Consider the following 17693-nt stretch of genomic DNA (forward strand, 5'->3'; position numbering starts at 1 on the left):
CTATTGTGATGTGAAAATAGTGCTGAGTCCATTTAACTAATAAATGTCCATCCAACCTTTTTTGATCCGCAATGTATGATTCCAGACTATATTAATACAGTATACCACAATTTGAAATTGCCCAAAATACTGATCACCAATTCAAAAAAATGACGCTATTTTGCTTTTTTTTAAATAAAATTCTCGATACTGACGGGACAAATGAGTCCCAACATAAATTTTTACTCGTAGAAAATAAAGTAAGTTAGAGTACGTTTCTTCCCAAATTTGCTGTCAGTACAAGTTTGTACCCCATTTTTCCGATATCTAGCAAGTCCAAGCGGGCGAGTGCAAATTACTTTGCGCGGTTTGATATTGTTTGTTTGTTACAAAAGATCCATAAAAATTGTTTCCTATGTTTGTATTCTATGTTTGTATCAATTCTTCATCTATGGTTTTATCTATAAAACTAATAGAAATGGCAGGGCAGTCCGAAATGTACCGCCAGTATCTTTCAAACTCCCACCATCTATTGAATTGAAAGTACATGTATTGATTATTACTTAATATACATATATATTTGTACCACCATTGAAAATTCTATGTGAACAAAATATATCTGCATTTCTTGATTGATACGCCTTCTTTGGACGCCAATTAAATTATTCATCATAACATTTCTTCCAAAAAGCAATGTTTCATATTATGATATCAAAAGGGTTAAAAGAATGGTTGTTATTATATCCGTTATGTCCACATGGGGACGCCCTCCCCTGCTCCTCGCTAAAAACAGAATCAGACTTTGAACTTGCACATTTTTATTACATTTTTTTTAATCAAAGAAAAGTCCAGTGAGCATAAAGACGGTATGGTCATTCGTATTATTACATTCTGAGCTATAAAAGTTTCACAAATCAAGGTCGTACTGTTGAAAGGAAGCATATGTACAGTTATGAATTCCCTGATTTCACAGAGTTTTGCTTAGACCTTTTTTATTCAGTGCTTACCTCAGTAGACGCTGGTTCTTTTCACGAAATCTCCAACAGGTGCTAAGATCAACCCTACAATGTGAGACCACATTCCACCTCGCAGCGGTCTCAAACTCCGGTCCTCGAGGGCAACAGTCCTACATGTTTTCCTAGTCTCCCTGTTGCAACGCACCTGAGGCTGTGTTGCAACAGGTGTGTTGCAACAGGGAGACTTGGAAAACATGTAGGATTTTAGCACTCGAGGACCGGAGTTTGAGACCCCTCAGTCCTACGGGTATGGACAAACAATGTTGAAGTGAAAACATCAGGTGGTCTATCAAAGTTAATGATCAAAATTACATCGGCCTATGTCACACATAACAGTTTAGAAGTGCAACGTGTCTCTTTAATGGGACAGATGAAATGGAAGATGTATTTTTAATGTGTGCCTGTCCACCTCATAAACACAGAAAACAGCTCGACACACACACACACACACTCTCCCCAAAGGCTTGTTAGCTACAAGACTCTTGTTCCTAAAAACTGCTTGATTTCAGCAAGATAAAGAATAGGGTGTGAAATGTGGCTATAATTCTTGTGGTAGCAGACACGTGATTTCGTCACCTGGGAACTGTTCAAATTTATGAAGAAAAAAAATGCATTATTAGTCTCCTTTCAGTGGAAAGTATAAACTTTTTTTGTTCTGTACAGCAAATTGTTGCTTTCAGTTGGGATGTGAACTGGCTTTCCTGAGTCACCTGTAAAGTGATCTCACATTGCAGACAACGCTCGCGATATCATCATCATTCGTGTTTCCTTCAGCTTTGCTTCACATTAAAACGATTTTTATTGGGTTCATAACAGACAGGAGACCTCCCTCCCACCCTCTGAAATATTTACAACCCCCAACCCCTTTACCCCAATCATCATATACCCTCTACTTTGAACACCCACATACCAAAAGAAGGCACCACAGCAGCTAAACAGACTCATTGACCAGTATTAAATAAAATCATTATAACAGTGTCATTCACATCACAGACTAAAGTAGAAAGACTGACCGCAGGCAGAAGAGTCTTTTTTTTCCTGCCCTTTGAATTCGCAGCAGTTGGCTGTGCCGTCCACACTGATGCCTCCCTCACATGCACCGTAACTGATAAATGGGGAGAGGGCGCTCTGGCTACATGACAAAGAGTCATTACCACCCGTGCTCTGTTTTGCTCAATTGCATTGCCCCCAATTTTGTCTCTCGGGCCTCACTACACCTTGCTGCGCTTGCAGCTGTAATTTGTCCGTGTGAGCATGGCTGAATAAATTAAACGGCCGGAAACCCTTGCCGTGTCCCCAAAGATTCCAGTACTGGACGTCCACTTCCAGGAAAAAAAAGCACATTCTCAGTGGGCATATCAAGTCAGCAGCGATAAGCCCCAGTGGGGTGCATCAAGAATCCCTCCATACTTGTTTCTCTGTCTTCCTAATGGCCCGTTCTGTCTGTGAGCTTTAGTTGACTTTGTCTTGGAAGATGTAAAGGTTATTGGTGGCCGCCACGGCAATGATGTTCTCGTGCGGGTGCCACGTGGTGTGAAGGATCTTCTTACTGAAGTCTAAGCTGTCCACGCTGATCTCATCCTTTCTGCGTTTGCCGCCCACGCACACCTGTAGAACAGCAGCGCCGGAGATCAGGGAAAAGTAGTTTTACAGCCTTTGCATACACTGAGCAGCCGCAATATTAGCACCAACTGCAGGTTACGATTATATACTGTACAACACAGCTGAGTATCGAAAGTCCTCTTTTTTAAAAATAATAATGCTATATTCTTACTGACAATGTCAGAATGATACATTGTACCCCTGTTTAAAATGGTCCAATTTGAAGGACAAAATAAAATAAGTGAATGAGGAAAAAAAACCCTAGATGGGAGCAATGTATGTTATTTTCCACTAGTACTTGTAAGGCAGTAAAAAAGTGAGGAACGTGTAACCACTAGTGGTATGCGGCCTCTCTATACATGAAAGAATCACTGGATGAAATAAACATTTTAAAACACAAGCGACGTTAAAAAATGTTTTCCTCTCCAGTGTTGTTCATATTTTACTAAACCTTTTAAGAAGAGTGCTGGTGTATGAATAGAAAATTATTTTACCTCTATTAATTATTGTCCCCAGTTCCCAAATGCTTGGTGAGTAGTGGTAAAAGGAAGGATCCCAGTTTCTTTCTTTTTTTTTACATGCTCCATGTATTAAATTAAAAATTGAGTGAATCTAAACCAAAAATAATAATTCATCCATTAGAGAATTAAATATCTCACTGTTGTGGTTTAATCGATTGAAACTAAGTTAGGAGTATACACCTTGTAACATGGTCACACGATAAGATGGAGTAACCACTGTCCATGAAAGGGCTAAAATCCTCATATAATTTCTTAAATTAGCATTTTACATTAGCTCCCAACTTCATTGCAATCAGGGTTAAGTGAATAGATTGCGACTTTGATGGTTCTACCGCATGCGCGCTGGTTTGGAAAGAGTACATGTCAGCTCGTACCTTGCGAGGTTTCAGAATGGCTCTCGGCTTGCTGTTTTCTCTGGATGCTTCCAGTGTGACATCCCGTTTGGTGTTGCGGTCAAACATTCGGAAAAAGTTGTTGTAGGAGCCAGTCATGATAACGCTGAGTTAGGGAGGAGAGAGACAGAGCGAGAGAGATAAATTAATGAATAACTAGTTTTCAAATTTGAACTCAATAATAATGACTGTTATTGTGGTTTACATGGGACAAATCGAAATTTTGATTCAGCCATTAGCAAGCATCATGGAATTTTCAAGTTTGATTTATTTTCATGGACCAAATAAAATGATGTGACGGCCCAGATTTCGCCCACGAGCCTTGACTTTGACACCTGTGGTCTAGATGAAGGGAATCTCACCTGTCTGATCCATTCCAGACACACTCAAACTTGTCAAAGATGCAGTCGTTCTCATAGAGGGAGCAAAGTTTGCCCCGCAGGTAGTCATGAACCTAGAAAATAAGCACAAAAAAACAGGAGTCCAAAGATGGTCCAAGTGTTCAAGTAATGATTCTAAAATGGCACATGAGCTGCACATTTAACATTTGTAGAAGGCCAATTCGCCTTAAAATCGCCCCCAAAAAACATCATGCTGTCACACCTATAAATCAGAAGATGTTTACTCAGGATATTGAAAAAATTATGACAGACGTTGGTCTGTCAAATGTCCTTGTGGAGAAGCGTTGATTGTGGGACACTTGCACACAAAACTACCTTGTCTTTATATCAGCAACTGTTCTCTGTATTTTCCCCCCTCTCCTTTTATTTGTGAACCAAAGGATGAATTTCATATTTATTTATTTATTTATAATAAGTTTTGATAGTAGAAATGGCACTGTTGGTATCTATTCCGCTCATGGAACAAATGTGTTTTTCCATAGACTGAAAAATTTCAATGAATCCTTTCAAAGGTTTTTGTGTGGAATTCAACTCACTCACTGCCAGACAATGTGCAAAAATCTGTCCAATCTAGTGCCAAGGTTTTTGTCATTTTCACTCAAATACTAAGACCCACAGAATATTGAGTTTTGAGACTACATAAAAATTCAATGCAGCATAAGCAACATTAGAATCTTCTTTCATTAGAAAAAAAAGAGTTAATTCCTAAGTTCTATGGGTCTGGAGTTATCTGAGCTTGAAATGGGGCGGCCGTACAAAAGGCAAATGCTTCCCCCTTTCGGGAGGAAAAAACATTGCCAGAGGTTTGACCAGCGCTTTATCAGCACCCATCCTCGCAAGAAAAACCAAAACCCAAACAAATTCGACATATTTTCATTACCTGAATAAATTCGGGAATTGCAGTGAATGAGTTAAAATATGCGTCTTAATTTGTCCAACTTGTGCTTTTGTCTTTGGGTGAACTTGTTGAATTATGTTGTTATGTTGTATAACATATTTCCACAGCACTGCCTCCAACTGCATGTCCACACCCTCGACATCCGGCTAATCTCTGCACACCCGGTGACGCGGGTGATAAGGGCAGCGGGTAGGGAGGGAATTGGACTGAGAAATCTCTTGAGACCTGCGGACGCCTTATCAATCATGATCTGCCCTCAGATAGCTTCCCCCTTGATCAGGCAGTATGGAAGTGACCCGTGTGACTGGCCACAGTGGGAGGTATTGCCCTTTCGTTTGATTCAGTAGCATCGCAATGCGTCTTCTCACAGGACAGGCCTACAATAAGCAGTCTCGGCTTGATCGCTAAATAGGGAGCACACCCAGAGTGACAGTGAAGCAAGATTATATTGATTCGTCCAAAATCAATATACGAGGATTGCATTTCATTATAACGTTGAGATGATTGTATTCATGCATACTTGGTATGTCTCGAGCGGCTTGCTCTCCATTTGCAGGTCCCACACTTTAACAGTGAGGTAGTCCCTCGTCATCAAGTGGCGACCGTTGTGGCTGAACTTCACATCGGAGATGGATGAGATGATTTCGGAGAAAAAAGAGCGAGTGGCAGGATCCTCCGGCTCCTCAAAGTCTACGCGAGACAAAAATAAAGAAAGAAAAGAAAAAGAAAAAGCATGCATATTTTTAACCAAGAGAACATATTTGACATTGCATCAAGCTGCGATTGCACTGCGGAGGCGTCAGCCGCTGACAGTAAGAACACAACAATGCCGTAATATGGAATATTCGGCACCAGCTGCATCCCCCTGTGAGTGTGTGTTTGCATGCTTTGCAAGACAGCCAAGGGTCATCATGATGTGTAAATATTGGTTATGATTCATATTGATTCTGGCAGCTGCTCATCTGCACGCAGTGGATGAGAGCGAGACATTCCTCTGTGAGCTGTCAAGTTATTGTTCTCTGCTCTTCCTCTTCTCCTTTTGCACTCCCACGATTCCTCACCTCTCTCCTCTCTAACACCCCCCACCACTCACCCCCGCCTCTTTTCTTGCCCACCTCCCATCTCCCCGTATTCTGTGATGTGCCAGTGGGGAGTCTAATGAGGGATGCGGAGTGAAGGATGGAAACATGAGAAGATGGGAGGGGGCTAGAAGGGGATAAAAATAAGAAAAAACAAATCAATGTCTAAGTGTTGGTCCATTTGAGCCCCACTGGATTTACGTGTGTGTGTCAGTGATGCATGTTTATAGGCGCGTGTGTGTGCATCCTTGGCTTGTATTCTGCCCCACGCCCCCCTCTGGGGGCACATAATAGGCTTCCAGGGGAGTTGGCAAGGGAGGGCGGGTGTGGTCGCTCTGTTTCTTTCTATCCTGAGGCTCACTATCTTTGGCATTCTCTTCTCCCTCTGTTCATCCTTCTCTCATCCGTCCATTCAACTCCTTGCTAACGCTGATTAATTTCACCTCTGTGATTTATAGGTGTGTGTCTACGAGTGCACTACGATTAATATGCTTGTGTTTTTTTAGGATGATAGTTGGAATGTTATTGTATGGAATGACAGAATTAATGCATTTTTATCAATACTACCAGTCGTAGCTTGAGGCTAACACCCACCTGCAGTGCACTCGCACACACCAGTTGTGCCTTACTTTCACTCCACAATCCTCACAATTACAACATTTCCTACCGAACAAAAATGTAACGTGCATCCCAACAGGCTGTGTTCGTTAAACGCGCTCCAGTGAGTACGTCAATCCGTTGGAGGAAACAACAGACATTATTGGACAACAAAGGTGTGTCCACGAAGCCCCTAATGCGATTGCTTTCCAGCTATCGATTCTCTCACTTAAAATGTCAATGTATTCATTATTCATTCAATTTAAGCGTCTGCATGTGATGTTAAGCCTCAGAGGCCTGGCCATTCATTGTTTTTAAGACACACACTGGGATTTATTGATGGGTTATCAGTGGTGGCATATTGAAAAGAGGAACTGTTCCATGTCACAGCCACACAAAGCCAAGCTGGAAAAAAAAGGAACTGTCGCTTTGGGACTGTGTACCACCACATGCGCTTTTCTCCATCAAGCTCCAGCTTTTGATTTCACATTTCACAATAATTTGAAACAGCAATTTGTCTTTGTTCCAAAGTCTCAAGTTGTATGTTGTCATCTGACAAAATAAACAAAATATCTGATGATTAAAATGAAGCCTTAGCATATGACGCTTTATTGTATTTAAAGGACAACCGACGTCTCCGGACAAGTTGTGTCCATAATTTGTAAAATGGCTTCAAATGACTTCTACTGAGCGTATTTTACAAAGATTCCACCGCATATAGCTATATTTTATTGTTTTAAGACTCTCCGGAAGTCTTGTTTTTGAGTTGGTAACGAATCCGTACGTGACGTCACTGAAGGAACACCCCTGACCGAAAAAAAAAAAGGACACATTGTAGCAGTCCTTCCATTACGTCAATACTTGTTTGGTCTCAAAACCTCGTGTTGCACCAGAAAGAGCCAGAAGAGGGCGTCTAAGCTCCATGGAAGAAATTTATCCGCCTGTGGAAACGGGCTGATTTATTCCTCACAACAGCTCGGTGGCCATTTTCTGCCTTTTTTGTGGGTGAGACATTTCCCCCCAATGTTGCCTCAAAATGGCACGGAATAAATTCTTTAATCGATTGCAAACATGTATGCTTTCCTCTTCAGAACTATTTGAATCATATTCATAACTGGATGTGTAACAAGAAAGCATATTCTCCGAATCTGAATCAATTATTTTGATTCTCCAGCAATGCCAGACGTCTTGGCGTGACGTCGCGAACTGGGGGCGGGACTTTCTGAAAATGCCCAATTCGCAGCTCAATTTTTTGCAGATTTGGATTGGATTCGATTGGATTTGCCTTTATTAGTCTCACAGTGGAGAAATTTACATTTCACAGCAGCAAAGTGATTTTTGACACTTTAAGTCATTTTTATTGGTGTTTTGCACTTGAATAAAAATATCATACTGCGTGTTTTGGGTACTTTAGATGCTATAAAACGTTTTTCTGATGTCAGTTAGGAAACAAAAAAGTGACGTCGGTTGTCTAATAAGATTTAGATCTAATTAACCTACACTGTTGTGTGATTTTTTTTCTCTTACTGCATCATTGTGCTTTTTTGCGGCTGTAATGGGCAGCATCTTCACAGCCCCGCTTTGTTCAGCGTAAAGGTCGGTGCTGTTGGACAGTCTGCGGCTGGATGGATGCATGGCTTGAGGAGCCCGCAATAAGAAGAAAGGAGTGTCAGCGCAGAGCGCCGATGCGTATGTGGAACTGTTGTGGCTTGGAATTGAAGCGGATTTATTTGGGACAGGAGATGTGAGACAATCTCTTTTCGTCAATGGATGCTAAAGCTGTGTGTTTGCTTTCAACATTTAGCTTGTAGTCGACGTGCACATTCCACTATGATGTCCCTGATCCACTGGTGGAAAGACGCTTTGATCCTCTCCTCTGTCATCTAGAACTGCTTCATGTAACAAAGAGGGTACAGAAAGTGCTTAAGAATGAATGACTCTCTGTGTCTTTGTTTTGTCATATTGTCTTTGTGTTGTCATATTATTTATTTATTTATTTTTTGTTCTTTTGACTTCAAGATGGCGCCGTGCGAGTGGCTGCCTTTCCAGCAGCCCATGTATTTTGTTTTTTACTTTCATTGCTTTCATCAATTTGGATTTGGATTGGATTGGATTTGCCTTTATTAGTCTCACAGTGGAGAAATTTACATTTCACAGCAGCAAAGTTTGCTGCCGTGAAATGTATAATGCAGAGTGTCATAAGTTTACAACAATCATAACTATGCAGTTTTGAGGTTATGAACTCATCTGTTTGGTGGCATATTAACTAATTCACTGCCAGACGTCCATAAATGTGTCCACACCAGTGCCAGGAATGACAGGATTTTGTCATTCTCACTCGAATTCCGGGACCCACAGAATATTGAATTTTAGGACTACATAAACATTCAATGCAGCGTAAGAAACCTCAGACTCTCTTCTTTCATCAGAAAAAAATACTTCCTAAATTATATGGGTCTGGAGTTATATGAGCTTGAAATGAGGGCGGCAGTCCAAAATACAATCCAATATGTCCCTATTGGTTTATATAGCGCTTTAACAACAGCTGAAGCTGGAACAAAGCGCTAACATGGAAAAAAGGGAAATGATGCCCCCTTGTGGAAGGGAAAACATTGCCAGAGATCTGGCCAGCGCTTTATCAGCATCCAAGCAAGAAAAAACAAACCCCGAACTAATTCCGGAATGGTGGTCTACTTCATATTTTCAATTCCCAAATAATTTTTGAATGGTAGCGAATGAGTTAAAATCTGACGCAAAAGGTATGCTAACTACCGGCTGTCCTCATCCCCGTCGAGTGATTTCATTATTTTTTTGCCATCTTATGACAACACGAGGCAGTATTTATTAAAATTATGCCATTATCAGCATGTTAGCATAGGCTAATCCAGTTTACATGTAAATTGGGGTTACATTGCAACCAAGAAGTGCATCATAAACAGGTGTATGTATGTGCTTTAAATTTTGAACAATGGGTGAGGCTGTGATGTGGTGTTCCGGGATGACCTTTCAAAGCATTTTACCCATAATGTAAACTGGCAGTTCTTACTGTCATGATCTGGTTGGCGACCAACGGGGGGCGCTGTCGGCCCCGCCTGCACCTGCACAGGTGCTGGTCGTCCCGATCAGATTGGAGAACAGCGGTTAGCGACGTCAGCCCTGTCGGCAGCCTCGCAGGTGCTGGTCGTTATAATCAATGACACTTAAAGGACACCTGGCACGATCATCCAGTGCCGATTCATTGTTTGTTTGCTGCTTGGTTGCAGCATGCATCGTGTACGTGTTTGTTTAACCTTGGCGGGCTTTTACTTTTGGTCTTCTTTTGCTACTTTGTATTTTTTCCATTCAGATCATTTTGATGTTTTACATTTTGTTCCTGCTGACTTTATTTTAATACAATTTGTCAAACAACCTCCTGCTCCCTCCTGCCTGCTTTTTGGGATCCGAACCCGCCATCACCACCTCGCGAAACGTGACACTTACATTTGCAATGCTTGTCGCAGAGTGCAGCTTGCCTCATGTCACAAAGTCTTATTGAGCCCTTGCTGCTGCTATAGGCAAAAGTGTGACACTGCTGGGGATGAAACTCTGCTGAGGTGATAACTTCGGTCAACTCCTCCATATTGGCGGGTTTGATGTCCACAATATCTGAAAGACGAGATCTAAGGAAGAACTGCAGGTGCTCAGCGTTCCGCTTTTGTGTCAAATATGAATTTACAATGTGGCCCAGAATCCCGTGATTCGAAATTTAATAAGCAAAGAGGATACTGAAGCTGCGGTCAGTGATCTCCAGATTCCACAGGTTCACTCGGAGGTCATCGGTGGAGATGAATGTCTGGTGGTCAGAGTTCACGGAGATGGAGTTGATGTGGTAGGTGTGGGCGTTGCTGAACACTCGCCTTGCTGTGGCTTCTACCATCAGATCCATCGGTTGCAACACCGGCACCTGAAAAGATGGGGCAACAAACAAACAAATAAATGTCCTCCGTTTTTTTGTCCTTTTTGGGTATTTTTTTTTTTATTGCAGGCACCAACATATGCAAGTGCAACCTGATACCATACAAGTTAAGTCTCACGATTTGGTCGGGAGACTCCCGATTTTGACCACAATACTCACGCCTCATGATTCGAAAGCCAAATCTCCCGGTTTAGAATAAAATGTATTTATTTATTCATTTATTTGCCGCTATCATTTTTCACCATTTTGTAACAATGCCATCCGCCCCAATTTGGAAAGCGACCGAACTACGAATAGCCTCAATCGCCGTCATTTTATGCCGGTGCTCGAAAAATGAGACTCTAGAATAGCGCGTCTCGCAGTGCATGTGATCTCATACGTTCGAGAATAGCAGACAAATAAGCATGGCGGATAGTAGCAGCGAGAGTCCAAAGCGTCCTGCAAAAAAAATGATATGAATGTAAATTTCAGTCAGGTTTGTAAGGTGAAACAAAAGAAAATGTAAAAAACACACTACATGTTTATACTAATTGAATGTATAAATAATGGAAGCATTTTTGTGTTTTATTTACCTCAAATTTACACTTTTGTAACGTCCCGTTATTTTAACACGCACCACAGAGTCGCGAGTACGAAAATCTCCCTATTTATGATTTCTGAAACTTAACATGTATGTGATACATTGTGTCTGCGTGAAACACAAGCTTGCAGGGATTCATCTGACATTTACTGCATGTATTTTAATGAAGGGAAGGGGGCCATGCGCCCGCTCTGGGCTATATGATGAGCTGCCTCAATCGGACCGTGGACATCTTTGCTGCTTAAACACACATACACATAAGCTAAAATAGTCTTCTCTGTTTTCCTCGTGCGCATGCTAGCAATGCAGGAAGTAAAGGATGAATCTTGAGAATCGAAAAATACCCCGAGGGTGTCAATCAGCCCTGCTGAGGAATGATAACTAAACTGCCCAGAATGAGCAGTAATGCTCATGCAAACACACACATGAAACGTAGAGACATGCATACAAACAGTTGCGATTTCAAAGATCCCCCCAGTCCCTGCCTGAACACAGCCCCCCCACTGGCCAGATAAAGCCCAGACAAAGAAGAAGCGAGGAGGAGAGCAAGCGCGTAGAACCAATGGACTGCTTCTTCTCTCTTTTTTTTCTTGTTCGACGCCAGAGAGGCGCACCAGCTCAGCGGGCTACCAAAGCTCCACGGCCATCACTTCATTTTCATGTCCTTTCATTTGCTTCCCAGAGAGACGAAGCACACATTAACCATCGACCCCCTACGCTGACACTTACACTGTTCCGCTGGCCCATCACCCTTTTCGATAAACTTTCTCTTTACAGGAGACTAGATGGAATATCTTGCAGTTCTCTCAACCATGCAAAAGGCAGGACCACACAGAAAATATGGAATGACATTTCAGTAACACTTTACCCGCCCGATCCATCCCCTGTGCACATGCAAACAGGATTTTCCACAGTCTCGCCCTGTACTCTCTGTTTCTGTGATCCCCTGGCTCGCCAGACAAAGACGTACAGACACGCTGAACACAGCACTAATCTATTGTGACACACACCCAGACACACACTGTCCTTCGTGAGTTCCCTCTCATTATGGAAACTGAGAAGGGGTGTGAAAAGAAGAGTGGTGGGTCAGAAGATGATGCCTCCGCAATCTTCCACATATCTCATTTCTTACTTTTGACAGTCTCTTAGCACAAAGGTAAAGCATAAAATGTGTTTGAAGGTCAGCAATATGTACTTAATACTGGAGTGTTTTAACTTTACCTTGCTTACTTTTGGTAGGAGGAACAAAGGTTGATCCTTCTATTTTTGTTAACATTTGTCATAATTGTTCATAGGTGGACCCCATCCCAGGATAAACTATGGACTGGTCACAGTTGCAGGGCACATATGGACAATGACAAGTCACACTAACATTTATGGACAATGGAAAGTATCCAAAGAGAGGAAGTCAAGAGTAGCGTAATTTGCGGTGCATAAGGCGCACCCAAAAGCCTTGATTTTCTTCAAAAGATGTCCCTGCGCCTTATATGCGAGTGCGGCGTATATATGAAGTAATATTGAGCCTCAACAGGTCTCGCAACTACTATCAGCAGCCACCGACTCCATTTCCCCCTGTAGAAGTAGTGTGTAACCCCAGCGTCTACTGTAGCGCCTTATGATGTGGTGTGCCATATATTTTGAAAATGTATATATATATATATATATTATATTTGTAAAACTTTTTTTCATTCATTAAAGAAGAGTTTATAGCATGGTACGCCTTGTATATGGAAAAGGTTTGAAAATACACCATTCATTGGGCATGTGCCGTATACACTGGAAAATACGGTACATAAAGAAAGCACAGGGAGAACACGCCTTCTCCACACACAGCCAAAGATTCAAACCCAAACTCTGGGGCAAACATGCTCACCACTAGTGCAACATAATGCAATAACGGCCAGATCATCAACTAAAATGCAATAACATGGCAATGTTGTCTTTTCGGCTGTCATGTGGGGGTTCTCAGTTTCCCATGCACGCTTACTCGTAAAGACGTGATGGTGGACGGGTCTCTGATGCGCCCATCGTCATCCTTCAGGTTGTAGCCCTCTGGTCGTTTATCTCGCTCACTGATCTTCCACAGCTTTACCGTCTTGTCTGGGGAAAGAAAAAAAAATCACTTCAAATCCCAAGGTCTCACTATCGAGTCAATCTTGTCTCCAAGATAGATGAGAGGTGGTTGGGATATCCAATCTGGCATGTAGGATGATGTATAGCGGCGTAGGCTGTGATGACACGGGTCGCAATCTACAAGTGGACGACAAAAAGCCATCTGGGCGCCTTCTCATTCAGCATTGCTAACATCAGTTACACCTCATCTTCTCGGTCCAGCGAGGAAGATGGTGGCAGCAGTCAGGTTGCTCCTGTTTCATTTCTTTTTTCACCTTTCAATATCCACCGTGTATATTGTTTCAGTGCGGTGAGGCCATCGCCGCAGGACCCTCCACCATCTGCTCCACGCTCCGCTACCGCATCCGTCGCAGCCATGCATGACGGCCACAATCTGCGAGACGTCTCCTCGTCTGATGTTGAAGCGCAAGTGCAGAGATGATATGATTTGATGTGCGCATGTGACTATGTGCGCTGCGGTAGCCATGCATGAAACTCTCAATTTGAAGCCTTCTGTCGGTGGCCCATGTGCAGCCAAGTGGAACGCAAACACGTTCACACGAGCGAGTGAGAAAATCATTTCTGTGACATTAGTGTCATCGCCCCTTTAAAAAAAAAGATTACAAAAGTGGAATGTCAGAATCAGTGACTGACCATTAGTCGAGAGCAGGAAGTAGGCGGCGTTCTGCTGTGGAAGCCATTTGATCCTGTTGATCTTCTCTTCTATCTCCAAACTTTTCAGGTAGTCAAACTCCGGCTCGTGACTCTGGAATGTGCTGTAAACATTGTACTCCCCTCGTCGTTGGGGCTGGCTTTTACTCTGCACGATTACCAAAAATAAAATAAATACACAGAATGACAAATTAGTATTTTTTTTCCTCACATACTGTTATGGCTTACACTGCAACTTTCGTTATGAATTTTTGCTGGGGCATGACGGAAACATTAATACTTTAACTCTTTCCATCACATTTTTTGTTAACAATAGTCATCAACAGTGACGTGCAGTCAGGGGCGGCAGGTGAGGCCGTGCCTCAACTGTCATCATGGAAATATCGAATGAAAAAATAAACGAAACAGTTATATTCATATAGTGATTTGTACTTAAAAGTTCTTGTCCATTTAACTCCACCATTTTGGGATTTTTTTCAAAATGGCTGAATTTTCACATTTACCGTTCAAATACTAAGTGGAGACGAGTGGTGAGGCAGCAGCCGGCTGAGCCTCACCATGGATTGCGCAATCACTATGCTAACTGTGCTTGCTTGCTCTGCAGTGAGACCACATTGCTGTCCCTCTGCATATCGCTAATAAAGTTTTCAAAAACTTTTAGTATATGAACTAAATTTCTACAGTTTAGCTGGTGTACATGATGTATAGCCACTTTATATTATAAACACTGTACTACAGTGTTTATTTTATTTTATTTTTATCTAAACTGTGTGCATAGGTGAGGCACACAGTTTTCCTGCCTCATGACAGGGGGCGCTGGTGATTACAGAGAATAATAGAGGGAGCAAGCTACAGTCAACAGATAGCAAGTTAAGTGCAACCATCCAGTCATTTTTTCGTGTTGCTTGGCCTTATATTCAGAATGGAGGATTACGTATCTAAATTGAAAGAAATAGAGAGTTTTAAAACTGAAGAAAGATAAGGAAGGCTTCTACAAAGAAGGTATAAATGCCTTTCTTCAGAAGGAGCGGTGCATGGACTTCATTTATAAGTAAAGGTAACACGATAATAAAGTTTTTTTTAATTCTTTTTTTCTATGCTACAATTTATATAAAGAATGCTGTCATGACATTTTAAACAAAACACGTTAACTGTTGCCAATCAAATGGTGAATAAGCTACTCTGTAGAGTTCATATGTTTGTAAATCTGACTGTGATGACGTCAGTGCCTCACCAGCCATGAACCTCACCGCACGTCACTGGTCATCAATGTATTGTTATTCAATGATTTTGCTTTCCTCTTATTTCAAAAACAAGATCACCTTTTCCATTAATATCCCGTATATTGCCATGGATTCATGTAAATTCTTAAAGAAGATTTCAGGGGATCCAACGTCCTGTATGTAATTTGCCTTAAGCCTAACGAGATAACCATATTCACCTTTTAATATGATCATAAAGATTAAATACCATAATACTGCATTTCAAAATACATTCCAAAATAATGTATGGAAGCTTTATCGAAGTACAGATGCTCCCCAACTTACGAACGACATACATTCTGAATGGTCGTTCGTAAGGTGAATTCATTTGTAAATTGATTCAATGCTATATTTTGCATGGAATTTATGTTTAAGGTTTATATAAGTATGTTTAAAACTTGTATAAGTAACCTGTATTGGTTTACAATACAATAAAGTACTGTATATACTCTATAAAGATATGTACATGTACAACTGGCGAGAATACTACAAAAATGTTCGTGTGTACCACTGTTTGTAACTCGAATGTTCATAAGTAGGGGAGCGTCTGAACCACGACGATGAGTTTTTGCTTTCTGGGAACTCCTACCTCCTGCTCCCTCTGGAAGACAACCACTCTGCCTCCTTTGTCCCCGGTGGCCAACAGCTCACCCGATGAGTTAAACTCCACAGTTGAGATAATGTCAGCTACAGCACACAGAGAGAAGAGAGAGGAATGTCAGTGAATGTGCACGGGGCGTGTCAGCCTGTGACCCAAAAAAAATGTGTATTAGATAGTGGAGCAATTTCCAAGAATATGGGCATTCACTCGCAGAGGACACATCTGAAACACCCTCGGGCAGAAAGAAGTCAGTAGCTGGCTGATATCCTAAACGCTATTTCTGGAATGACAGCCAAGTCGGTGTCAGATAATTAGACTGTTGTGTTTTGAGAAGGATGTTGCTGTCACACTAATAGGGCATTTTTTTTGTGTTGTTGTTAGTTTGATTTTTGCAATACCCCGATCTGAGCCCAGTTGCAGCTTTATTAACCAAAGTACGCATTTGGTAGGTTAGAATGTTGTAATGAGAGCCAAAACAAGATTGATTGTAGCTTTAGCAGACAAAAGGAACATGATGAAAGAAGAAACATCATTGTCATGGTAACATTCTGTAATCATCCAGCAGGTATCAGAGGTGCTCCCGTTTTTCCTGCTGCGCACCTGCCACAGGCATCACAGTCATTGGGATTGTTTAAAAACCTCATGGACTCACGTTCACATATCGGATGATTGCGCATTGTTCAAATTCTTTGCGTGTTTTTCACTTATTTCACGTATACACTTTTATAATTCTCCTGTTTCATTTTTTGGGGGGGCGGCTCTTGTCTTGATTTATGTTTTCTAATTTTTTGGGGTCTTGCCTTCGCTTTTTTTCTTTGTTATTCAATTAAGCAGTTCTTTGTGTAAGAGTTGTTCTCCATCTGATTGATTCTTCGTAGGATTTTTGTAGCAAACTATTTTTGCTTGTTTTTTTCTAGCCTCGTACAAACGATTTTTGTTTTCTACGCATTCTTCATTGCTAGTTGTACTAGGTTCATCCTGTGATATCTAATTAAAACCAGATTCTTTTCTTAAAGACAGTGTATTGTAGGTGTTCAAACAATACACTGTCTGTAAGAAAATAATCTGGTTTCAATTAGACATTCTTCATTGCTTGTTCTCCAGCATCATTATTATACTTATTTGGCCTTCCGCCAATGTTTCATAAAAATAAATAAACAAATAAATGACTAAATGAAAATCTTTTGTGGGGATCACATTTCCTGATTCTATGTTTTTTTGGTCCAATTCTGTCCAGAAACCTCTGGACAGAATGGGACAGAAATTTGAAAGATCACAGCTGTCAAACTCAAGGCCCGGGGACCAGATCGGGCCTACCCCATTATTTTACGTGTCCCGCTAAATAAAGCAAATCCAATATGTCAACTTTCATGATGGTTGCAAAAATCACAACCAAAATTTCAAATTCTCCTTTGTACTTATTAAGAGGGAAACTGTAAGCTTTTTCTTGTGACCAAACCCCTCATCACAGTAACTTTAACAATATGTGAATCAACCGTTAGTTTTGATCTCTTTATATGGTTTCAGTCATAACGGCCCAGCAATGGAAAAAAATCCGGCCTGAGACAAAAATGAGTAGGACACTGCTGATGTAGATCATCTTGAAAAAAAAAAAATGTCAGGAGATGGGTGGGCTTTTTGAACTGGGTAACTACAAATGGGCAATTTAAACTGTGGTCTTCAAAACTCACTATTTTTTCTTTCTGCCTAAAGTTCTTAATCTCTATCTGCAGTTGTACCTCAGGCAAATAACAGACAGCTCACCTTAAAAGCTTATCCGCTCCTACCACATGAAAATATTTGTGCTGGCTGAGATGGCTTTGACCAAGAGCTACCATCGGGTGTGTGGCACACATAGTACATCTCCCTGTATCAAACGGACAATTATTTTTAGTTAGGAGAGAGAGCAAGAGAAGAGCTATAGTTGTTTGGTATCTCCCCACACCCTCTGTGGAACCTTCTTGTGAAGAAGAGAGGGGAATGTTGCTATGGAAACCATTTCAATCTGTAGCAGCAGCCGTCATAG

General features: G+C 41.4%; 1 protein-coding gene across 2 annotated transcripts in view; it reads right to left on the reverse strand.

Annotated features, from left to right (window-relative positions):
* Positions 1–786: 786 nt before the first annotated feature.
* ppp2r2ba (protein phosphatase 2, regulatory subunit B, beta a) overlaps positions 787–17693 on the reverse strand; it is a 48579-nt gene continuing 31672 nt past the window's right edge. For both annotated transcript variants that reach the window (XM_088989671.1, XM_088989672.1), the window contains exons 2-10: positions 15656–15753; positions 13787–13952; positions 13008–13120; positions 10251–10428; positions 9966–10130; positions 5330–5499; positions 3873–3964; positions 3493–3616; positions 787–2603 (exon numbers count right to left, since the gene is read on the reverse strand). In XM_088989671.1, the coding sequence (XP_088845797.1) occupies positions 2448–2603; positions 3493–3616; positions 3873–3964; positions 5330–5499; positions 9966–10130; positions 10251–10428; positions 13008–13120; positions 13787–13952; positions 15656–15753 (1262 nt within the window). In that variant the 3' untranslated portion in view covers positions 787–2447. The remainder of the gene's footprint in view (positions 2604–3492; positions 3617–3872; positions 3965–5329; positions 5500–9965; positions 10131–10250; positions 10429–13007; positions 13121–13786; positions 13953–15655; positions 15754–17693) is intronic.

Source organism: Hippocampus bargibanti, linkage group LG02, assembly GCF_051943395.1.
Source record: "Hippocampus bargibanti isolate YZ-2025 linkage group LG02, ASM5194339v1, whole genome shotgun sequence".
NCBI classification, from domain to species: domain Eukaryota; kingdom Metazoa; phylum Chordata; class Actinopteri; order Syngnathiformes; family Syngnathidae; genus Hippocampus; species Hippocampus bargibanti.